Consider the following 22537-nt stretch of genomic DNA (forward strand, 5'->3'; position numbering starts at 1 on the left):
GGGATATTGTTTCTCTATTGAACTCTGTAAACCAGTCACACACGCTTGTTTCTTCCTAGTGTAGGGGTGTATTGGTTTGTGCTTAGCTGCTGCTCTGTCCTTTCCACCTGTAGTTGAATCATTCTGGTATGTAGACAAGACCGACCTGTAAAATCACATTTTTACTGTCTGGTTTTGTTTTTCAGGTTTCAGTAAAGCTTTTGAATGTGTGTCTTAACATGTTGTTTCTGTACTCCAACTAGTGCTCTTAAAAGTACCATTGTGTGAATGAGCTTGGTTAAGACTGTCAGACTCCTACATCTTAATGACAAGAACAGTTTAAACCCCAAGAAAAATAACTTTGCAAATGTACATGAGTTGTATTGGAGATGCCTGGTGGAATGTGCTTGGGAGACTCAAGGCTTTGAGGAAAGAGTGTTTGACAAGTTGTCTTGCTGAGTCCTTCATCTTTAAAACAGATAATCTGTGAAGCAGCGAGGAGTAAAAGACTCATACCCAAACTCAATGTCTGAAAAGATTTATGGATCAAACGAGTAACGGGTAAAACCAACAAACCCTCGAGGGACTTGATAGTGAAAACAATCCTTAAATAGGCACAAATGGTAGATTAAATAGGACTTCAGTGTTAGAATGTCTAATTCTACATGACAAGGATATCAGGCAAACCATTCTCCGTGCAGAAGGAGAGGAAGAATGATCCTTCATTATCACAGTAAGCAAACCTGGGCGCATGGTAGGGTAAACGCAACGTCAACCGTAATTCAGCAGGGCAATTCAATAGCTATATAAAAAAAAAAAGACTCAAAGATGAGCCTTCCCCAAAACCTCCCAAAAGGCCCATTGCATTCGATGAATGAAGGACAACTTATTTGTTAAAAAACAAGACATGGCTGTGACAGTACTATTGCACAGCAGACAGTATGTTTGAAAGCAGCCAAATAAAGTTCTGTAAAGCTGCAGAGGACATTCCTCCAAAGCATAAAGCAAACACACCGTTGTGATTGGCTAAGCAAGGTAATCAATAGAAATAGAAGCATTTTTATAAAGGTTTATGCCGTGTCTGAGTGAGATGCCAAATCTTGTCAATCTGTTGAATGTTAAAGATTGCCCCATGTGTCTGAAGGTGGAAACTGTGCTACAACTCCTCTTTCATCATGGTCTTCCTCTCCTAGTGTGAAGGTTAGCTTGTATTGCAACCGCACCTTCTCCTGGAAAAGAGAAATGAGGGTTGCAGAAATCTATTTGGCTTCATAGTTTATAATTACAAGAAAATGTTGGGGATGCCACAGAGGTACATAACAGGCCTTAAATGAATGTCTACACAGTCTAGTACCTTGTGAGGGTTGGCCAGCAGCAGGATCTGTGTGATGGCAGCAGGTGGGAGGATTGGGTTGAAGGCTGGAAGCTCTGTTCCTGATGGGGGCTGTAGCTTCACTCTCATTGTCTACAACAGAGGACAGAGGTCATGATGTCAACCCTACACTGATAATGGAACTGAAGGTGAAAAAGGCAGATTAAGAGAGAAGAGGTCTTACGTCAGGGACAGAGGGCTGAAAGAGGATGTTGCTGACTGGAACCGGGGCGGAGGAGAGCATGGAGATGATCACCACCAGCACATCAGCAAGAGAGGGCAGAGAGTCACGTGCAAAGTGGAAGAGCACCCGCAAACTGTGTCTATCAAACACCGTCACAGGCAACAGGCTGCCTAGATACAACAAAGAGTTGAAAACACTGTTCAAATGTGATGCACTATTAGCATAGCAAGTAGATAATACAAATATTATAGATACTTACTGGGCTTAATGGACTCAAGTGGCACAAAAACATCTGTCAGGGTCATTTCTATAGGGGGAATGACTGTGTGAACCGGAGAGGTGTCCAACAACCTATCACCGAGGAGAGCCACCGGGTGCTCAGGGGAGAAGGCCGGGATAAGACTTGGATTAGTTCCAGATTTGTTTTGGAGATCTCGTAGAGTAGGTTTGAACGGAGGCTTGTCCCTGAAAATAGATAAAGGTACTACATAAAAGGTTGAACAAGGTTGCTGAGTGTCTGTCATGTTATTATAACAAGTTGGCATGGTCAGCACCCCATGATCCTTCATATATGATTTTGCTTCTTCATATATTGTTTTGCTTCTAAAGCACTTGGAGTGACTTCAAATCGTAATGAACACAGTGGTCCATCAATACTGTACTTAGCAACAACATAACTGGCAGACTAACACGGATACTTGACACAAACATCACCTGCGGTGTAAAACCATCCCATAGTGAAGGGTTAGTTACCATTTGACCTGCAGGCCCTCTGGAGGTAGGGACTGCTGCAGCAGCTTCTTCCCCAGCAGATCCAACTCATCTAAGGCTGAGCTTCCAGACGTGGCTCCAGTAGAAAGAGGCTGGGTGTAGGGGAGTGGATCTGGACTCAGTAGTACACTAGGCGCAGCTGGGATATCAGGAATACCCACACTGTCGGAAGACTGTAGCAAAGAAAGTGACACCATGTGTAAGACACAGATGTGACACTTGTTGTTAAGGTATAAATCATGAACCTGCCTAAGTAATGGCAATCAAATCGTATTGGTCACATACACATGGCTGGTAGATGTTAATGCGAGTGTAGCAAAATGCTTGTGCTTCTAGTTCCGACCATGCAGTAATATCTAACAAGTAATCTAACCTAACAATTTCACAACAACTACCTTATACACACAAGTGTAACGGAATGAATAAGAATATGTACATAAAATTATATGAATGAGTGATGGCCGAACAGCATAGGCAAGATGCAGTAGATGGTATAGAGTACAGTATGTACATATGAGATGAGTAATGTAGGGTTTGTAAACATTATATAAAGTGGCATTGTTTAAAGTGAATAGTGATACATTTATTACATCCAATTTTTAATGATTAAAGTGGCTAGAGATTTGAGTCAGTATGTTGGCAGCAGCCACTCAATGTTAGTGATGGCTGTTTAACAGTCTGATGGCCTTGAGATTGAAAAACAGCTTCTATCTCTTGGTCCCAGCTTTGATGCACCTGTACTGACCTCGCCTTCTGGATGATAGCGGGGTAAACAGGCAGTGGCTCGGGTGGTTGTTGTCCTTGATGATCTTTTTGGCCTTCCTGTGACATCGGGTGGTGTAGGTGTCCTGGAGGGCAAGTAGTTTGTCTCCAGTGATGCGTTGTGCAGACCTCACTACCCTCTGGAGAGCCTTGCGGTTGTGGGCGGAGCAGTTGTCGTACCAAGTGGTGATACAGCCCAACAGTATGCTCTCGATTGTGCATCTGTAAAAGTTTGTGAGTGTTTTTGGTGACAAGCTAAATTTCTTCAGCCTCCTGAGGTTAAAGAGGCGCTCTTGCGCCTTCTTCACCACGCTGTCTGTGTGGGTGGACCATTTCAGTTTGTCCGTGATGTGTACGCTGAGGAACTTTTAAAAAAATTCCACCTTCTCCACTACTGTCTCGGCGATGTGGATAGGGGGCTGTTCCCTCTGCTGTTTCCTGAAGTCCACGATCATCTCCTTTGTTTTGTTGACGTTGAGTGAGAGGTTATTTTCCTGACACCACTCTGAGGGCCCTCACTTCCTCCCTGTAGGCTGTCTTGTCGTTGTTGGTAATCAAGCCTACCACTGTAATGTCATTTGCACACTTGATAATTGAGTTGGAGGTGTGCATGGCCACGCAGTCATGGGTGAACAGGGAGCACAGGAGAGGGATGAGAACGCACCCTTGTGGGGTCCCAGTGTTTAGGATCAGCGGGGTGGAGATGTTGTTTTCTATCCTCACCACCTGGGGGCGGCCCGTCAGAAAGTCCAGGACCCAGTTGCACAGGGCGGGGTCGAGACCCAGGGTCTCGAGCTTAATGACGAGTTTGGAGGGTACTATTGCATTAAATGCTGAGCTGTAGTCGATGAACAGCATTCTTACATAGGTATTCCTCTTGTCCAGATGGGTTAGTGTGCAGTGTGCAGTGTGATTGTATCGCCTGTGGACCTATTGGGGCAGTGGGCAAATTGGAGTGGGTCTAGGGTGTCAGGTAGGGTGGAGGTGATATGATCCTTGACTAGTCTCTCAAAGCACATCATGATGACGGAAGTGAGTGCTACGGCGCGACAGTCATTTAGCGCAGTTACCTTAGCTTTCTTGGGAACAGAAACAATGGTGGCCCTCTTGAAGCATGTGGGAACAGCAGACTGGGATAGGGATTGATTGAATATGTCCGTAAACACACCAGCCAGCTGGTATGCGCATGCTTGAGGACGCGGCTAGGGATGCCGTCTGGGCCGGCAGCCCTGCAAGGGTTAACACGTTTAAATGTTTTACTCACGTTGGCCACGGAAAAGCAGAGACAACAGGCTTTGGTAGCGAGCCGTGTCAGTGGCACTGTATTGTCCTCAAAGCGAGCAAAGAAGTTGTTTAGTTTGTCTGGGAGCAAGACATCGGGGTCCACGACAGGGCTGGTTTTCTTTTTGTAGTCTGTGATTGACTGTAGACCCTGCCACATACTGCTCGTGTCTGAGCCGTTGGAATTGCGACTCTACTTTGTCTCTATACTGATGCTTATCTTGTTTGATTGCCTTGCGGAGGGAATAGCTACACTGTTTGTATTCGGGTCATGTTTCCGGTCGCCTTGCCCTGATTAAAAGCAGTGGTTCACGCTTTCAGTTTTGCGGGAATGCTGCCATCAATCCACGGTTTCTGGTTGGGGAAGGTTTTAATTGTCGCCGTGGGTACAACACCACTGATGCACTTGCTAATAAACTCGCTCACCGAATCAGCGTATACATCAATGTTGTTGTTCGACGCTATCCGGAACATATCCCAGTCCACGTGATCAAAGCAATCTTGAAGCGTGGAATCAGATTGGTCGGACCAGCGTTGAACAGACCTGAGCACGGGCGTTTCTTGTTTTAGTTTCTGTCTATAGGCTGGGAGAAACAAAATGGAGTCGTGGTCAGATTTGCCGAAAGGAGGGCGAGGGATGGCTTTGTATGTGTTGAGAAAGTTAGAGTAACAATGATCCAGAATTTTTCCAGCCCGGGTCACGCATTCAACATCCGACGAGCCTTGTTTTCAGATTAGCCTTGTTAAAATCCCCAGCTACAATAAATGAAGCCTAAGGATATGTGGTTTCCAGTTTACATAGAGTCCAATGAAGTTCTTTCAGGGCCGTCGAGGTGTCTGCTTGGGGGGGGGGGGTTGTTGTACACGAGTGTGATTATAGTCGATGAGAATTCTCTTAGTAGAGAAGCTAAAAAGGGACTCAATGGATTTGGTGTTACCTTTTAATATTATGCATTGTCTCGCATCATGTCTCCCTGTGTGAATTGCTCAGTTCTCCCCTCACCTGGAAAGAGTCCCAGGTGGTAGAGTCCTCAGGCTGGGAGGCCGGGTTGGAGGTGTGGGGGGTCACCTCACTCAAACCTGGGAAAGATAGGCACAAAGTTACCCACAATTAACACACACAACATGGAAGTAGCAGAGGTCTTGGAAGACTTACCCAGTGACATTAGCTCATCATCAAGAAGACTGATGCCCATCTCCTGGGAGGGAGCATTTAGGCTGTCTGTTGGAGTGGGGAATTCTGATGACGGAGGTGACGTGTCCAATCCCGATAGATCAAGTAGCGCCACACTACTTCCTGGAGGAGATAAGTATTACAGTGAGAGGAAATCTTTAGCCCATGCATGTAATCATATACTCTAGTCCCCTCCTACCAAGCTTGTGTCAAGTGACCCTATCCATGCATGTGTCATTGACCCATTGTTGCTCACCTGTGAGCCTTTGTGTATTAGCTGAGTTGTTCCCGTTCACCACCTCTCCCTTCACCTGCTGCCTGTACAGGTTGATGACCTGAGTCAGGCTGTCGTTGGCTTGGAGGATCTCCGCTGCCCGCCCACACACACACACACACACAATTGTAATATACTGTATATTGTCACCCACATATTCTTCTCTCTCTGTGTACCATACACTTAAACACATTGAGGAGTGTCTGAAACCTCACCCAGAGCCTCATCATTGTCCTCTGTATCACTGGCCAGTCTGAACAATGTGGGTCTCATCTTCTCACAGCGCTGGTACAAGTCCTAAACACACAAATACACACTATCAAATGTCTGTATCTGCATGCAGTGCTTTGTATACATCATATATAGATGATGCTGTTATGGCACTGTGGGAGGTGTCTCTGGCTTGTGTAAAGGTGCCCCAGACCTGGATGAGCTCTGCATTGCTCTGTGGGTTGGTGGTCCGGTCATAGTCCTCCAGCAGCTGAGTCAGTAGGCTGACACTCTCATTCACATCCTGGATGGCGTTCACACGCTTGGACAACTTCTCCGCCCGCTTCTGGTCCTGAGACACACACACTCAGGTCAGGAAGAAGAAACCAGGGAGGGTGGAGGGGGAAGAAATGTATCCGTTGTCCCTAAACTAAAGGAGTCATGAAAGCACTGAATGATTCTGACAAGGAGACCACCCCTCAGGGCAGAGTGCCCACTTTCTCACTCAGTCCCCGTACATGACAGTATAGTACTAAAGCACTTAGGCATTCACTTTCCCATACTAACACACACACACACAGACCAGATAATACAGTTCACACTGTGCGATGTGATGTACATCTCTGTATTACTGTAATGAAACAGCCTATAGATCTACATTATTCATACATTTAGGCGAGCTTGAGAAAAGAGACTGTACCTCCTGCACCATTTCCTGGATCAGTTTGTTGGCCGCTTTCAGGTCCTCAGGTTGAGTGCTGTTCAACAGGCGAGTCAGTGTCTACCAAGACACCAGGGAGGAGGAAGAATTTAAAGTTAGGGAGAGGGCTGGTAAATGGAGTGGAGAATGCATGGTGAATCACATTTGTAATGCAAAATTTGAAGAAACAAAAAATGTTTCTTTTGTTTAACAATGCCTTACCTTTGACTTCTCCTCATCCTCAAATATGGCATTTTTTGGTCTGGGAGGTGGAAGCAGGAGGAGTTTGTCAGCTGGAAGAACTGGGTCCTGTTTGACAATGCCTGGTTTAAAAAAAAACATTAACAACAACTGTGCGTCCATCACTATCATAGATACACTGAAGTCACCAAGTGTAGAACAGCTCACCCTGTTTTTTAAGCATCTGGTAGGCATCAGCGATCTTTGCCTCGTCAGGCAGCCCCAGTGTCCAACTATAGATGAGCTCCAACACCTTCTTCTTCACTGGCTCTGGAGCCCGGGTGCCGAGGTACTGAGGGAGAGAGCAGGAGCATGCTGAGTGAGAGCTTATCCAATTCTAACAGACTTGCTCAGTGAAAGGCACAGACAGAGACAATCATTACCTTTGGAGAGACCACTTTGATGAGCTCATTGAGGAAGCGAAACTTGCCCACCTCACTGTGGAACCTTTCCCCACAGCTCTTCATGCACGTCTCCAGCACCTGGTTGTACACACATCACAAGTGAGTCAAACAATTAAGTTATTCAATATGAATGTAGGCACACACACTAGACAGAAGGCTGTCAATTGTATTGGCTATGATTCCTATTACAACACACTGCCATCACTTAACTCACCACGAGTGCCTGCATGGCCTCCCACTCCTGAGGGGATTGGATCTTGTGAGCCAGTAGCCTGGTGGCCAGCTGGGGTCTGAAATGGAACATAAAGAGTTTGATGTGGCTGAATTTGGCAGCAAATCTATCTACCATTGACTATTGTATGACATGCAATTTTACCTCTCCCTCTATTCTAGACAACCCCATGTTTTTTTATTGAATGACACAGATGTCAGCACAGGGTCAGTGTCAGAAATCTTAAAATGTGGAATATGAAGAAATCGCTCCACCATTTCCTGGTTGCAAAAATTCTAATAGTTTACCTAATTTCAGTTTGTGTGGCAAAACAAGCAATGTATAGTGTAGAGAATCATTGTACCATCTAAACCTCTTAAATATATTATAAACAACTACAAATACAGTATTTTCAGCTGTATGAAGCTGGTGTGCAAAACCAAAAGTAAGACGCAAAAATGAAAATTAGGAATGGGACGCATAGAAATAACACACAAAGAACAAAACGACCACTTCTTAGACTTGTTTTCAATGAGAATGACTGATCTAGAACTCACATTCCTATGTGAATTTGAACATAGCCCAAAAAGTTCCATATTGCAGCTTTAAGTAACAAGCATGTACTCAGTACAGCTACTCCTGAGAGGTGAAAACATAGTGCTAAGACGTGTACATGTCATGAGACACTGACATACCCCTCCAAATCATTGTTGAGCTGGTCACAGAAGGCCTGGATGCTGTCCCAATCTGTATCTCTGTTTAGTGGGTTTGTGGCCTTGTCTAATGGGAGAATGAAGGAAATTGAGAAAATGGGAAGTAAAGGTTCATCTGAATATTTTTTAGATAGTGACACATATCCATTTTTAATTCAGGGAACTGTCAAAAATGGAGATGAACATCAATCAACTCTGTTGCAGAACTGTTTTGAAAACAGATAATAGCAAGTACTTTAGCCTTCCAACAGTACTTTGGACACGACTTTGTAAGGAACTCCAACTCCAGTTCTCCCACTGACCGAGTGAGCTAGGCTTCCTGCATTTGACAGAACACTGTCACATAGTTAAGCGTAACGTCACTGGCAGGATATGAATTCACGATAGGTGGCTTGCTGGTTCCGGTATCTAGCAAGAGTTTGATGATTCTCTCTAGTCTAGATAGATTCCCAGAACCATCTGGATAGCTAGTTAGCTTTACAGCTGGCTAGCTTGCCGTTTATGAGAGGTCTAACGTTACAGTCCCACTCAATTTGCACCTTGATTTAGCTTAAACTGTCATCTCGGTCGACTGCAACACGGTTATTTTTCCAAGGATGCAATAGCTCTCTATACAACCTAAATAACTTTAAAAAATACTTACTGATACGTGCCTCCAAACTGCCCGTGTCAGGCGGCGCCGCCATCACTACGGGAATTCTCTTTACCATGAACGTGTCTCGCGAGGAACAACTTTGAGAGCACCCTTTCTCACCTCCCCGACAGTGATGGGTAGATGATGGACACGATGGCAGCTGGCACTGGAGCATAAGAATATATAACACAGAAAAAAGGTTATCATACTTTCTAATGAACCTTCTCGATCATACTGTAGTTGTTTATTGCAAACCTGTGCAGACAGTGCAAGCAGTTTCAGATTTCTACCGGTTTTCTCTACCCTCTAGCGGCACAACGGTGTACTGCTGTACATGTGTGTAGACAGTGCAGTTACGGTGTAGTACAGTAACGGGTTTGTTTTGGTGTTTATTCTGTGTGATCAACTCTTCGGGATAGTAGATTATCTCGGAAAGCCACGATCGCTAAACAACGTAACACATTTATTAAAATGTAACCCAAAAGTGATTCGAACGAAAAAAATACTTGAGTGAAGAGATTTATTGTTGTGTCAACATTTTACAGCAAATCAACCCGCGAAAGTGGACGTTGCTTGCTATTTTCTACTTCAAGGATCTGCTTCGCTGAGATTATAGAATTTTCGGGAACAACACATTGGAAGCAAATTACAGTGAAGTCACATAGGTTTTCTCAGTAAAAACAATGTTGAACTTAGTTTGACTTGGTCGACAAAATATAACCAACAAGCTAACGTAGCTAGTGGGTGTGCTAAACAGTTTTGAATGTCCAGGATCTGACAGGTTGAGGTTGAAGTGGTTGTTGACTTTCTCAATTTAACATGGGAGAATGAAATTCTATCATGCGGACATTGAACGCTTTACAAGAATGGTGTGGCATAAAATGCGAAAATTACCCCAATGTGGAGATAAGGAACATGTCTTCTTCATTCGGAGATGGATTGGCGTGTTGTGCTCTTATCCACAAACACCGACCTGATTTGATGTAGGTATATAAAATAAATTAGAATAGGAATGTGAACTCTCCTGTGAGCGTCCCCATCCTATTTACTACTGTGGGCTCTGCCCCAGTCAGTGTGTTGTATGTGAGTACATTGTTGATAGTAACGGATGCACAGTCGGACTCAGTTCCTGCCTGTCCTTAGGCTGATCCAGAGCGGCTGGCAAACTCTAATCTGTAGCTGTAGCATGTCACAGTGGATTTGTCTGCCCTGATACATGGAACCACATCATGGCCTAAGCTCCAAGTTAACTCTTCTTAATCTTCCTCTCTATCTTTTCCTCTCCCCCTCCATTCTTTAATGGAAATGTCTCTAATGTTAAACATGTAACGTGTGGTGTGCCGCAGGGCAGCTCTCTTGGCCCTGTACTTTTTTTCTATTTTTACTAATGATCTGTCACTGGCATTAAACAAAGCCTGTGTGTCTATGTACACGGATAATTGAACCCTTCATGCGTCAGCAACCGCAGCTAGTGAAATCACTGGAACCCTGAACAGAGATTTGCAGTCAGTTTTAGAATGGTTGGCCAGTAATAAACTAGTCCGGAACATCTCTAAAACTAAGAGCATTGTATCTGGTACAAATCACTCCATAAATTCTAGACCTCAGCGGAATCTGATAATGAATAATGTGGTTGTTGAGCAAGTTGAAGGGACTCAATTACTTGGAGTTACCTTGGATTGTAAACTGTCATGGTCAAAACATATGGATTCAATGGTTGAGAAGGTGGGGAGAGGTCTGTCCGCAATAAAGAGATGTTCTGCTTTTTGACACCACACTCCACATAGCAAGTCCTGCAGGCTCTAGTTTTATCTTATCTTGATTATTGCCCAGTCATATGGTCAGGTTCTGCAAAGAAGGACCTAGAAAAACTGCAGCTGGCCCAGAACAGAGCAGCACATCTTGCTCTAAACTGTAGACTGGCAGTCTCTCTTGGCTAAAAGAAGAGGAGAGACACTTTCTTGTATTCATAAGAAGCATTGTGTTGAAAATTACAAATTGTTTACATAGTTGACTAACACACAGCACTGACACACACACTTACCCCACCAGACATGCCACCAGGGGTCTTTACACAGTCCCCAAATCCATAACAAATTCAAGAATATGTACAGTATTATAAAGTGCCACGATTGCATGGATCTCCCTTCCATCACAGATTGTTCAAGTGAACAGCAAACATGTTTTAAAAAAACAACAACAGATAAAGCAACACCTCACGACACAACGCCTCTCCTCTATTTGACTTAGATATTGTGTATGTATTGTTATGTAGGCTGTGTGTGACGTTTTACATTTATGTAGTTCTGTCCTTGAGCTGTTCTTGTCTATTAATGTTCTGTATTGTATAATATTTCATGTTTTGTGTGGACCCCAGGAAGATAGCAGCAGCTAATGGGGATCCTATTAAAATACCCAATCCCCTCTTCATTACATCCCAATGTTGTTGGTCAAATTATTATTAAGGGGTCTGTGATGGCCCATCATTTGTATCACATAGTACTATTCTGATTTTGCTCCAGAGACTTCAACTCCCTCTCCAAAGATAATGTTTATGAAAACAACCATCTGGTGAGTTTTACGTAATTCTGTTTTACCAGCAAGCATGCATAACTGTCTCAATGGACGTTTATGTTCATACATTGCACAACATCTGTTTATATTGTCCTAACAGTCTGGCATTTTTCATTATTGATCCCTGTCTCCTACCAGGCATTTGAGGTTGCACAGTCAAAGCTGGGCATCCCTGCATTGCTGGATGCTAAGGACATGGTGTCCACAGAGGTGCCAGACCGGCTAAGTGTCATCACTTACCTCTCCCATTACCACCACTGCTTCAACAAGAAGTCTCATGGTGTGTGGCTAAATTGTGTCATAGTCAAATTGGGAAAACAGCACATGGTTGGTTCCACCTGTCTTTGTTTGTCAAATGTGTGTGTATTCAAAGTGTTCATTTTTACTAAGCAGCCGGTCCAGCCAGTTTGAAGACGCCATATGCCGCAGAGTGCTCCAGTCACTCCCAGACACAACCTGACTCTCTTTAAGGTTTGCAGCCCGCCAAGGTAAAGTAATAAAGTTGTTATGAAGCCATTTTTATTTGAATTTTGTATAATTTATTTATTACTTAATCTCAACTCAAAGTTATTTATCTCAATCTCCTCTTTCATCCCAAATTCTCACATTTCTTCCTCTTTACTGTTGCCATTGGCTGACCTCCCCTGCTCAACAGTCAAGGACAGAGGAGCGATCCAACAGTGGCAGGCCATGCAGCGTTTGTGCCTCCTGCATGAAGCACGTCCACCTGGTGCAGAGACATCTCACTGAGGGGAAACTCTACCACCGCAGCTGCTTCAGGTAACACCACTGCTCAGAAGGCAACGCTAGCTTATCCTTATCTGCAGACAGTGAAATATAATCTGTGATTTGTGTCCCTCTCATGTCATCCTGTGTTTCTTTCAGATGCAGTGTGTGCAGCAGCACTCTCTTACCAGGGTCTTACAAAGAGGGGAGGGAAGTTGGCTCACCCACCACTTGACAGCCAGTCAAAATGCCCACCCCGACTACAGTAAACAAACTGGATCATTAGAGAATCTGCCCAAATTAGATGAGCAGGAGGTGACACTATCTCAAGGTGGATTTACAGACAACCTCGATCTCTCTGATTTTATTAGAAAAACAGACTCAGGTGAGACAGTTATTTTTGGAAGAGGAGGGACAGAGACGGAGGGAGGTGAGAGAAAGACAAGGCATGACACACTTAAGAAGCCAAGGCCACCCTGTCCTCCAAAGCCCACTGTAGAAGAGGGAAAGCTTGAAGAAGCAGGGACATGGCCCATTCAGACAACAGAAACTGTCACTGTAACACCAGACAGCGGTTCGGCTTCTGCAAGCCCTGGACAGCCAGTTCCTGCACCCAGACGGGTGTTAGACTCAGTTCCTCCTCGTCCTGCACCCAGAACCCATCCACCTAAAGCCATGGACAGCCCCCTTGTTTCTGGTGAGTAAGACAAAGCCACTCACTCCAGCTTCTCAATTCTGACCTCACTTTACGACTATATGAAGAGTATGTCATTGTTATCAGAATATTTCAGTACACTCAATTCTGTGTAGACATCCCATCTTCTCCTAATTTCAAACATATCCACTAAATGTTTCTCTGTCCATCTCCCTCTCTCTGCAGGTTACACAGTTGATAATAAAACTTTACCCAATCCTTCTCGGAGGTAAGTTTGACATTATGTATCAGACATAACACATTATGTAACTTTGAGTAGAATTGTCCAATTAATGGCTATTTATTTCTTTAACTTTTGACATCAGGTTTGGCCAACCCAGTGGGCCCTGTAAACCCAAAGACCCACCGTGGCTGGAGCTTGTCCTGTCAGGGCCCTGGCCAAATCTTCCCCCTGCCCCGCCCCCTAGTATGCCCAAGCCCCCACGCTCAGGCTCTATACCCTCCCTCAGAGGCAGTTGGTACAGAGCGAGAGAACCCCCTCCCAACCCCTTTGGGGAGTTTGAGGATGAGGAGGCTGATGATGATTACACCGGGGAAGAGAACACAATGAGTGGTGCTGAAGGCCAAGCACAGCCCTCAATGGTAACCAGCCAGACATGGTGTGGTACCAGTCAGTTAGCTGAAGCAGCCAGCTCACATTGCCAAGCTCATTTAGAGGACACATCCAGAGAAGTTGACAAGTCTAGTATTGCTGGAGCGGATGACACAGTAAATTTACCTGAAATTGCTAATGCATCAAATGTAGAAAGTTTAGCTGAAGCAGGATGCTCACTTCCTGTATCTAATTTAGCAGAAGAACCTTGTTCAATTGATATATCTGAGTCAGCTGATGTTGGTGTGATAGCTAACATGGCTGAAGCAGCTGGCGCACTTGATGTATGTCATTTAGCAGATGTTGGAGTTGGAGAATCAACCAACTTGTCCAAAGCAGCTAGTTCACTTGGTTTGTCTAATTTGGCTGAAGCTAAAAACCACAAGTTCATCTTACTTGGCTGAGGCTGCTAGTTCCCTTGATGTATCTAATCTATCTGAAGTAGCCAGATCACTCAGTGTATCTGGTCTAGCTGGAACTAGTGGGTTCGGAGGTTTAGTTGGAGCAGTTAGTGCACCTAACATATCTAATTTAACTGAAGAGGCTAGTTCATATGGTGTTTCTGATGCTTCTGTCGGTTCACTTAGTGTGTCTAATTTAGCTGGAGCTGATAGCATATGCAGTGTAACTAGAGCACCAAGTGCTCTTGGCAAATCAGATGTAGCCCAGAGCCTCTCTTTGCCCAAAAGTGTGTCTGTGCCCGCAATCTCCACTAGTTCAGCCTGTACTCGAAGCCACCCCCCACCAACCTTGTCAACCAATGGAGCAGCAGCCAGTCCCTCCCTGCTCAGACCCCCATCGCTCCTTAGTGTGTCTAAAGTGAGGGACTCTGGCCAGGTGCCCACCCCCTCCCACAGTAAGGTATAATGCTGCTCTTTAGTCTCCACTGATATCTATGTCACAGCTCAACCTGCCCAAAATACAGGACATATAAGCTTGTATTACACAACACATATATGCAAAGATATCAGGTTAAGTGAGTTTCAGACTGAAACTATTTTCCAACATGTTAACATAAAAAAACAACATGTTTTTCTAAGATTCCTGCATAACAACATCGTCCCTATACTGTAGGTTATAGCCTACTCGAGATAGCTGCTTGGACTGTGTGTTCTTGAATATTACAATTGTGGATTTCACAGAAATGTCATCAATCTCCAATTTAGCAGGTATGTAAGGAGAACCCTTTCAATCGTAAAGTCTCCCCCTCTGAGTTCCCCAAATCCAAGCCTGCCCCTGGACATGGCTTCCCCCTCATCAAGAGGAAGGTGAGAGGATATCTCAGTATAATGAAATTAACCCATTATCCAGTGTTTTCTCCCAATCAGAACAGTCCCCTAGTACACATGCATGTCTCCTGAGGTGCAGACAGACAACTATGTCCCAGTGGAGGAGCTGCAGGTGGAGCTGGGGGAGCTGGAGAAACGAATGGACAGGCTGGAGCTGAGAGGGGTGGAGATGGAGAGAAGCTTGAGAGACTGCCAGAATGGTGAGTGTCTGTAGTTGTACGTGTCTGTAGTGTGCTTATTATTAACATCCAAGTAATTCTTCCAGTTATCATATAAAGTGTTGTTACAGATGAATTGTTATTGAGAAGACTCGTGTCGTCCACCTGTTTGTTTCAGACCAGGAAGAGGAGGACATGTTGGTGGACTGGTTCACTCTAATACATGAGAAACACATGCTTGTGTGCAGGGACGCAGAGCTGGTATACATGTAAGTGCACTGACCTGAAATTATATCAAAGCAAGACAGCGCCTTCACACGCCAGTCTTCACACGACCCTCCCTCCAGTATCTACTACTCCTCAGCAATTATCAGTCTGCTATTATTAATTATGTGTTATGTGTTGTTATTTGACTAATCTAATTGTTTGTCTCTCCTCATCTCCTCCTCAATCATCATCCCCCCAGAGTGTGAGTGGAGTAAGGATGACCGTTATAGGGACATATAGTTGATGGAGGAGCTTGTCACCATCATTGAACAGAGGAACCACATCATCAACAGCTTGGATCAGGACAGGCAAAGGTGCATGAAACACTCATAGATGAATACCGACGGCCATTGATTCAGACAAATTTCATTAAGCAGATGATTGATGCTCTTGCTCATACCTACCAATGGTTTGTCTTTTTCAGGGAAAAAGAAGAAGATGTTCTGTTTTCCATGATCAAGAAGAAAGGTGAGGGGAAAGTATTTTCCTAGAGTGTTTATTTTGTTGTTGTCTTTCCTGTTTTCTCATGTCTGTTCACACTCTCTTTCATTCCTATTCCCTCAATACTACACCTCAGACTCCTTAATTTCTCAGAATTTGATCATGGTATCATTATTTCTCCCTCTTCAGATATAAAAAAAAGAATCTGGGAAAGACCTGAAGACGTTAAGAGCAAAGTTCAAGCCCACGAAGATGCTGAAGTTGAGTTGGACTCGGGCTCACCCTATAAGGAAGGAACAAATAGGTCTATATTTGTTAACAAAAACACATTGAGCCACAATGTAATGTCTCATAATCATAATAATGTCTCATAATAATGAATGAAGATTACGGGTAAGAGATGAAGACTCTTGGACTGTGGATGAGAGTGGTTAAGAATTAAGAGAAGCCTCTGATGCAGAGTATATGGATTTTCTTCCCAAGTGAAAAAACTATCCCCATTTATACCTCCCCCTTACACTGCACTTTTTGCACAAGATGTGATTGTTCCTGCATTCCGTAAAGCCGTAGTCAGCCTATGATGAGTTGCAGCATAGAATCATTCACGAATGGGATTTATTTTTTCAGTTCAACTTTGTTAAATTATATTTAATAAAACATTGTACTTTGTATGAACAGAATGCATTTGTATGATCATAATCTTTTGATAATGTTTTAAATGTAATTTGAATGTGTGTTTTTTTTTCCAAATGTATATTTCAAGAAAAAAGTCTTTGCTACTCCAGATTGTGGCGATGCTTTCCATTGCCTGCACAGTCTGATTTATTGGGCAAGATCTTTGTGAGATTTAGATTCACACTGTATTCAGATCTTTGTTATTTATGTCTCCCAATGTGGGAATTAACCATTTCTTGATGATAAGTATTTTATCATGCTCAAAACTACATTATACGATCTAAAAAAAAAAATACACGTTTAGTTAGTATAATACATTTGGAAAAATAAACCTAAATATATATTTTTAACTTTTAACCTATACATTTTTTTTTTTTTTTTTACATATCTCGTTCATGCGTTAAATCGCTCTGCGGAACTATATAATATGGTGCAGTTGATAGTCTACCAATTAAGTCGACGCACTACGCGACCGGAAGTTGGTTAAACGGTTTATGTCTAGATGTTAACAGCAGCGTCTTGAAATTCGCTATAAAAACACTCGTTTAAAAAAAATAAAGTAAGGGAACATGTCCGACAACGAAGGAGAGTAAGTATATAGAATATTGTTATCTACATTTTTTATTTTTTTTTTATTAAAAGTACAACGCATGTCTTTTTAGACTCAACGTAGGAACCTTCCATGTTCTCTGATTTTATGTCAACGTGGTGACCTTTTCATTTTTCTCCCAGTGAGAACATGAATCATGTTAACCAATCTATCTGGTTAAATCTATCTGGTTAAATTCGCTCACGTTGCCTCAACTCTCCACGTTTTCGTGTATTATTCTTTACTCTTATTACCTCTGCAGTTTTGATGATGGAGACTTTGATGACGCTGAAGAGGATGAGGGTTTGGATGACCTGGAAAACGTTGAAGATGTGAGTTTGCTACCTATTTGTTATTCGTAGTTAGCAAGGTATTCACTCTTAAAGTTAATAGTGTCATTGTATCTGGACAGATTTAAAGTGTTTTAGTAATCTCTTGTCATCTGTCATATTCCTCGGATGCTTTTTATTTCACTACAATCAATCCATTACTGTCTGTCACCTATTCAATGTTCAACAATTTCATAAATTCAAACTCAATTTATAAAAATTCTCCCAACCTCTTCCTCTTTGCACTCTCTGTCTGTTTCTTGTTGTCCTGACCTGTTACGAGGAGGACCAAGAGAATGTGAAGATCCTGCCTGCAGGGGAGGGGTCGCAGGCTAACCAGAAGAGGATCACAACCCAATACATGACCAAATATGAAAGGGCCAGGGTGCTGGGGACACGTGCCCTCCAGATAGCGTGAGTACACCTCAGCAGTGTTGCAATACGCTAGGAAAGTGAAACCTCCGCTTCTTTCCTGAAATGTCTTTCTGCCCTTGACTCCCTGTGAATACGGTCAATTAAAAAGAGCCCGTGTCAAGCCTCTTAGCTGAGAGCTAGTAACCATCTATGGGTTTCTCAAATTAACATTTTGGAAGTTAATTAAAATACGATATGGAGATGACCTTTATCTCTTACATGGCTGTAATGCATATGTATGATTCCACCCATGTCTTGCCTTTACTCAAGACAGTCATTTGTCTAAAGGTGAATATCAATATTGAAACAGAGAAACTAGGACTCAACTAGCTAAAAACACTACCATAATACACATGACAACTGACTGCCTTCTAAATGATCAAATACGAACATAAAGCTAGCTGTTTTGGAACAGAATTACAACAACTTTCCAAAACCAACGTGAATCACAACCTTACACCGTAATGTTTGATGGAGCTTGATGCCTACAGCATGGCTGACAAGATGTACAACAAAGGGAAGAAATGACAGCAGTGGACACGGAAGATAAATCTCCTCCCACGTGGATGCCATGTTCCCAGCATATTACAACAGATGTTTATTTTTGCCACTACTACAGGTACCACTCACCTTGTGCTCTTGCCATATTCTCTACCTCGGGTGTCAACTGCAGGTTTAGTTGGTGACTGGTAATCTGCTGAGTATGTGGAGGAATGTATAGTCTATCTCTGTCATGTTGTCACTATTCATAACTTTCTCTGTGATATAGGATGTGTGCCCCAGTCATGGTGGAGCTGGAGGGAGAGACAGACCCTCTGCAAATTGCCATGAAAGAGCTAAAGTAAGCTATGATTAATCTCGTTTTTTTTTCTAGTTTATGATGGAAGAAGTCTATACAGTTTGATACTTGGAGAGTGCCTGTTACTCTTCAGTATATGATTGAGTGTGTGACCGTTACAGGTGCAGGAAGATCCCCATCATCATCCGGCGGTACCTTCCTGATGGCAGTTATGAAGATTGGGGCTGCGACGAGCTCATCATCACAGACTGAGCCAGACCAAACAGGACTGGCAGGGCCAGACTACCTCGCAACCCACTAGGCTGGTGTGAGTGCAAACTTTTGTTCCAGAAAACATTAACACACCTTATTTAACTAGTCAGGGTCTATTTAAGACTATGATTCATTGATTAGTCAAATCTTGTGTGTTACTGCTTGGCTGGAACAAATGCCTACATACATACTGGTCCTTTTCTATAACCTCACCTGCACTGGGCCAACCAGCTCTACAGGCAGCCTGCAGAGTGAAGTCCTCAATTAAAAAGACTTTTTACATTTTAGGCCTGTGACCCCTCCCACTGTATCTCCATTTATTTTGAAAGTATTGAAGCATGTACACTCTATGAAGTGAAAGTAGGGCTTCTAAAAGCTATGTGCTGTTATTACAGCTGTTATTCATAAGGGAGAATTGTAACTCATGTCTACATTTACATTGTGTTAGGAAAACATATAATTGTGATTATGAATCTGAATAGTTTTATGACGGGAAGAGCAGTTGTTGTGAAAGAGCTCTTTGTTTTATTGTTGTGATTAAATTGTTTTGTAAGAAAGTACTTTTTGTATTTTTCTTACCAACACAATTGACTTATTGCATGCAGGTCTCTGACTGTTTTTATAAGGTTTAAATCAAAAAAAAGTATTTGGAATTTTTTCATGCAGTGTTAATTGCAAAACATCTGTAATTAAATATCTGCTACAGATGGTGCAACTCACAAATTTAATTTGAGTGAATAACTTGCTGAAACAATTTCAACTATGCTCTGAGCAAAATGTCTTTAAATAATCCTCCCAAGAACTGAGATTTCTAAGAGATCTGTGTCATATTTCTGAGATATCAACATCATATGTTTTTCTTGGAGGCTGGCTGAAGTACTGAGTCACACTGACATGACCCAAACACAATTATAGACTGAAGGATTGTGTGTTGCGCTGGGTTTTACTGTATCAGTTGTCTTTTACTCTGTACTGTACAAAGCTCTTGCACCTAGATCTTCTGAATTGTACACTTAGTACAGATAAAGCACCTATCCAACCCAACACCCCAAATCGCATGGATATGTTTTCACAACAGTGTTCTTTCTCCAGTTTGAGTTCCACAGTCAAACAACTCTTTTATATTATCGAGAAAGTTGTACTCATACCTCCCAATGATGGACAGATACTGAAACTGACATAGAACAAGTAAGAGGGTGAGAGCTATCTGCACACACTCAAACACACAAGCATAGTCAGTTCATTGTTTTAGTGGAAATGGGTTGTTACTGACGTAACGACCCCTACCCAAGTTTGGGAGAGGGACCCTTGCCCAATTAGCAGATTTGGTGTAAGGGGCCATGACACCCCCGTCTAGTTTTACTCTAGTCCTTACAGTGGGCTGACATTCTCCTACAGGCCGAAGGAGTAGAAAGAAAGAAAGCTGTTGGAAAGAAGAGGGATACTCCCACGTCAAGCAGGAAGAAAATAGATCTTTGCCTTGGTCAACCAGGGCTGTGCAGTTTCTGGCCTGTCACGCTTTTTTATAGGAAACCATTTCATTTTAGTCTTGTTCAACCATCCACATTTAATTTCTTAACTATATTTAGCGTGATTTAAGAGGTCCACAATGGGGAATGGCATTGGCGGTATCTTTTTTTTTTGCTTGTCTTTTTCGGTCTCAATGAATTTGGAAGACTCCCTGCCTGAGGATGGCACGGCATATGGGACCCAAGATCTTCACATGACCATTTCCTCAACCACAGAAAAGGGGGCATCGCTGGGGTAGATCCACTCTGATGATGGCGTACGTGCATAATGTCTGGCCTGGGCCTACACTTACCTAACACCCTCCTGTGTTCTCTTGTCCCCCCCCATTCACCTCTGCTTGGAAACTTCTGTCCATTTTTATACCCATTCCATGAAACGACAACATTTGAATATCTTGCAGCCTCCCTCTTTTCCTCCATCATACAAGCATTTTGCCCACATCTCTATCTCTTTCTCTCCAGTTTTGGAATGTTTTAATCCCATTACAGTCCCAACCTGAGCAGGGAGGGGAGTGTGGGGGTGCAGAGACTGTGCAGCCAGTATGAGAGTCCCTTTGTATCCCAGCGAGCTACAGGCCAGGCAGTTATGGGTATGGCTCCCTCATTGCCCCGTTTCCCTCCACTCACTGCTTCCTCTCAATGGCTCTCTTTGTCTTACCAAAGTATCACACGGCCGATTAAATAGAGGGAATTAGAGTCAGGCTTAACCCACAACACACAATCACACACAAGCATGGACATAGGCATACACACACATGATTTAAACTGCTGAAGTGCGTGTAGTGGGACCGGTCAGAGCAGTGGACCATAGTGGGGTTCAGTGTTGTCTGTATGGTGCTGTATAGCCTGTGCAAAGAACAGCAATATCCAGCAAAAGGGTTCTGTGCCTAGAGCTCATGAATGAGGGCTGCCATGGTTTTCAATATTCTGTAATCATACTCAGCCTAACTGAATTAGCCATGATCCATTCGCTGAAATTGCTTTTGTTAAGTGTATAAAACAATGATTGAGTTACTCCAAGCTGTGCATAACTGCTGTTGTTGCATCACCTAGCCCAAGCCCTAACCCTAGCCTAATTCTGCAATGTGAGGAAAATAAGAAAATAATTCACTTTGGCAAGTAGCATTTATGGTATATTGGAATTCACTGTTTGTTGTCCAATGTCATCTTACCTTTCTTAAGGCAGCTGGTATAAAAACATTAGTGGAGAGAGACTTTTACAAAAGCAGAAAGAATAGAGTTTTATTTCGTGTGAGAGGAATTCATTAGTCATCACGTCGCTAGGGTCTTGTTTCTGCTAGTATTTACAGGTTGTTTTGTTCTGCTGGCAACACTTACTGAGAAAACACAAAACACCAAAACAACAATAACAGTCAAGAGTTTTCAACATGGTGAAGAAAACCTGTTAACAGAGCATAAAAACATAATACCAGCAAATATAAATAATCATTGTAATATTCATAAGAACAAGCAATTCCTAAAGCAAGACGTAGGATCTAAAATGAAATGTCATGTGCTTCTTACACTCAAGACATAATGTACAAAAATGGCCCAAAAGTAGTTCTGGGTCAAAAGGAAGCACTACCATTATTTAAAATAATATAATTGAAATCACATATATTAGAATAAAATAAACATACAAGGTATTATTTCACATTACAACATGAAGGGGCATCCAACTTTAACTACAGGTACTGTTATTTTGGAGTTGTCTCTTGGTACCTTTCTTTAGAAAATAACCCTTTGGATTGTTGCTATTCTGTTGCAAACAAGGGGTTGGTATTTCATGACATAAAGGCCAGTTTGAGATCTTACCCTCTGTAGACTCGAGAACTCATTCATGCATGCTGTTAATCACTCAATCTCAAGCAACTGTGTTTCTGTGATGGCATTTCAGAAAAGCCATAAACAGGTAGCAAAAATGTTACAACAACTATCTACAAATCTAACATTTTACACTGAATACGGTACACCGAGTGTACAAAACATTAGGAACACCTTCCTAATATTAAGTTGCAGCCCCTTTTGCCCTCAGAACAGCCTCAATTCGCTGGGGCATGGACTACAAGGTGTCGAAAGCATTCCACAGGGATGCTGGCCCATGATGACTCCAATGATTCCTGCAGTTGTGTCAAGTTGGCTGGATGTCCATTGGATGGTGGACCATTCATGATACACACGGGAAACTGAAACTGTTGAGCATGAAAAACCCAGCAGCGTTGCAGTTCTTCACACATTCAAACCAGGACGCCTGGCACCTAGTACCATACCCCGTTCAA

General features: G+C 42.9%; 3 protein-coding genes across 10 annotated transcripts; 2 read left to right on the forward strand and 1 right to left on the reverse strand.

Moving 5' to 3' along the window:
• Positions 1 to 501: 501 nt before the first annotated feature.
• LOC110538353 (ADP-ribosylation factor-binding protein GGA1) lies at positions 502 to 9195 on the reverse strand. The gene is made up of 17 exons (XM_021625109.2): positions 8919 to 9195; positions 8258 to 8342; positions 7566 to 7641; positions 7331 to 7429; positions 7116 to 7239; positions 6930 to 7030; positions 6708 to 6788; positions 6222 to 6359; positions 6013 to 6094; positions 5780 to 5893; positions 5506 to 5646; positions 5353 to 5429; positions 2289 to 2479; positions 1795 to 2000; positions 1536 to 1705; positions 1334 to 1444; positions 502 to 1208 (listed from the first exon to the last, which is right to left on the reverse strand). The coding sequence occupies exons 1-17, from the start codon at positions 9082 to 9084 to the stop codon at positions 1098 to 1100; spliced, it is 2073 nt and encodes a 690-aa protein (XP_021480784.2). The 5' UTR covers positions 9085 to 9195; the 3' UTR covers positions 502 to 1097.
• LOC110538354 (lipoma-preferred partner homolog) lies at positions 8973 to 15698 on the forward strand. 7 transcript variants are annotated; one of them, XM_036938463.1, is made up of 12 exons: positions 9345 to 9892; positions 11432 to 11763; positions 11877 to 11971; positions 12139 to 12263; positions 12369 to 12906; positions 13090 to 13132; positions 13230 to 14377; positions 14683 to 14784; positions 14885 to 15005; positions 15142 to 15232; positions 15430 to 15544; positions 15655 to 15698. In XM_036938463.1, the coding sequence occupies exons 5-7, from the start codon at positions 12369 to 12371 to the stop codon at positions 13918 to 13920; spliced, it is 1272 nt and encodes a 423-aa protein (XP_036794358.1). In that variant the 5' UTR covers positions 9345 to 9892; positions 11432 to 11763; positions 11877 to 11971; positions 12139 to 12263; the 3' UTR covers positions 13921 to 14377; positions 14683 to 14784; positions 14885 to 15005; positions 15142 to 15232; positions 15430 to 15544; positions 15655 to 15698. The 7 variants fall into 7 exon arrangements, with proteins under 7 accessions (XP_021480786.2, XP_036794358.1, XP_036794355.1 ...); XM_021625111.2 differs by lacking the exon at positions 9345 to 9892 and adding an exon at positions 8973 to 9108 and having other exon boundaries at positions 11432 to 11480; positions 11622 to 11763; positions 13230 to 15005; XM_036938460.1 differs by having other exon boundaries at positions 13230 to 14784.
• A 1079-nt stretch (positions 15699 to 16777) lies between these two features.
• On the forward strand, positions 16778 to 19441 carry LOC110538352 (DNA-directed RNA polymerases I, II, and III subunit RPABC2). Of its 2 annotated transcripts, none has more exons than XM_021625108.2 (5): positions 16778 to 16935; positions 17198 to 17267; positions 17551 to 17678; positions 18448 to 18519; positions 18639 to 19441. In XM_021625108.2, the coding sequence occupies exons 1-5, from the start codon at positions 16916 to 16918 to the stop codon at positions 18727 to 18729; spliced, it is 381 nt and encodes a 126-aa protein (XP_021480783.1). In that variant the 5' UTR covers positions 16778 to 16915; the 3' UTR covers positions 18730 to 19441. The 2 variants fall into 2 exon arrangements, with proteins under 2 accessions (XP_021480783.1, XP_021480782.1); XM_021625107.2 differs by having other exon boundaries at positions 16779 to 16935; positions 17548 to 17678.
• The last annotated feature ends 3096 nt before the right edge of the window (positions 19442 to 22537 follow it).

This window comes from Oncorhynchus mykiss, chromosome 12, assembly GCF_013265735.2.
Source record: "Oncorhynchus mykiss isolate Arlee chromosome 12, USDA_OmykA_1.1, whole genome shotgun sequence".
Lineage (NCBI taxonomy): Eukaryota > Metazoa > Chordata > Actinopteri > Salmoniformes > Salmonidae > Oncorhynchus > Oncorhynchus mykiss.

What these genes read in the sequence shown, in the direction of transcription:
- LOC110538353 (XM_021625109.2), bottom strand. Translation starts at nt 9,084, where the DNA reads ATGCTCCAGTGCCAGCTGCCATCGTGTCCATCATCTACCCATCACTGT. An exon ending in TCCAGGAAATGGTGCAGGAG is followed by an intron (nt 6,360 to 6,707) that starts GTACAGTCTCTT and finishes TGTGTGTCTCAG; the next exon opens with GACCAGAAGCGGGCGGAGAA. An exon ending in TGCTGGCCAACCCTCACAAG is followed by an intron (nt 1,209 to 1,333) that starts GTACTAGACTGT and finishes TCTCTTTTCCAG; the next exon opens with GAGAAGGTGCGGTTGCAATA.
- LOC110538354 (XM_021625111.2), top strand. Translation starts at nt 12,369, where the DNA reads ATGCAGTGTGTGCAGCAGCACTCTCTTACCAGGGTCTTACAAAGAGGG. An exon ending in GGACAGCCCCCTTGTTTCTG is followed by an intron (nt 12,907 to 13,089) that starts GTGAGTAAGACA and finishes CTCTCTCTGCAG; the next exon opens with GTTACACAGTTGATAATAAA. An exon ending in TTACCCAATCCTTCTCGGAG is followed by an intron (nt 13,133 to 13,229) that starts GTAAGTTTGACA and finishes TTTTGACATCAG; the next exon opens with GTTTGGCCAACCCAGTGGGC.
- LOC110538352 (XM_021625107.2), top strand. Translation starts at nt 16,916, where the DNA reads ATGTCCGACAACGAAGGAGA. An exon ending in ATGTCCGACAACGAAGGAGA is followed by an intron (nt 16,936 to 17,197) that starts GTAAGTATATAG and finishes TTACCTCTGCAG; the next exon opens with TTTTGATGATGGAGACTTTG. An exon ending in ATTGCCATGAAAGAGCTAAA is followed by an intron (nt 18,520 to 18,638) that starts GTAAGCTATGAT and finishes TGACCGTTACAG; the next exon opens with GTGCAGGAAGATCCCCATCA.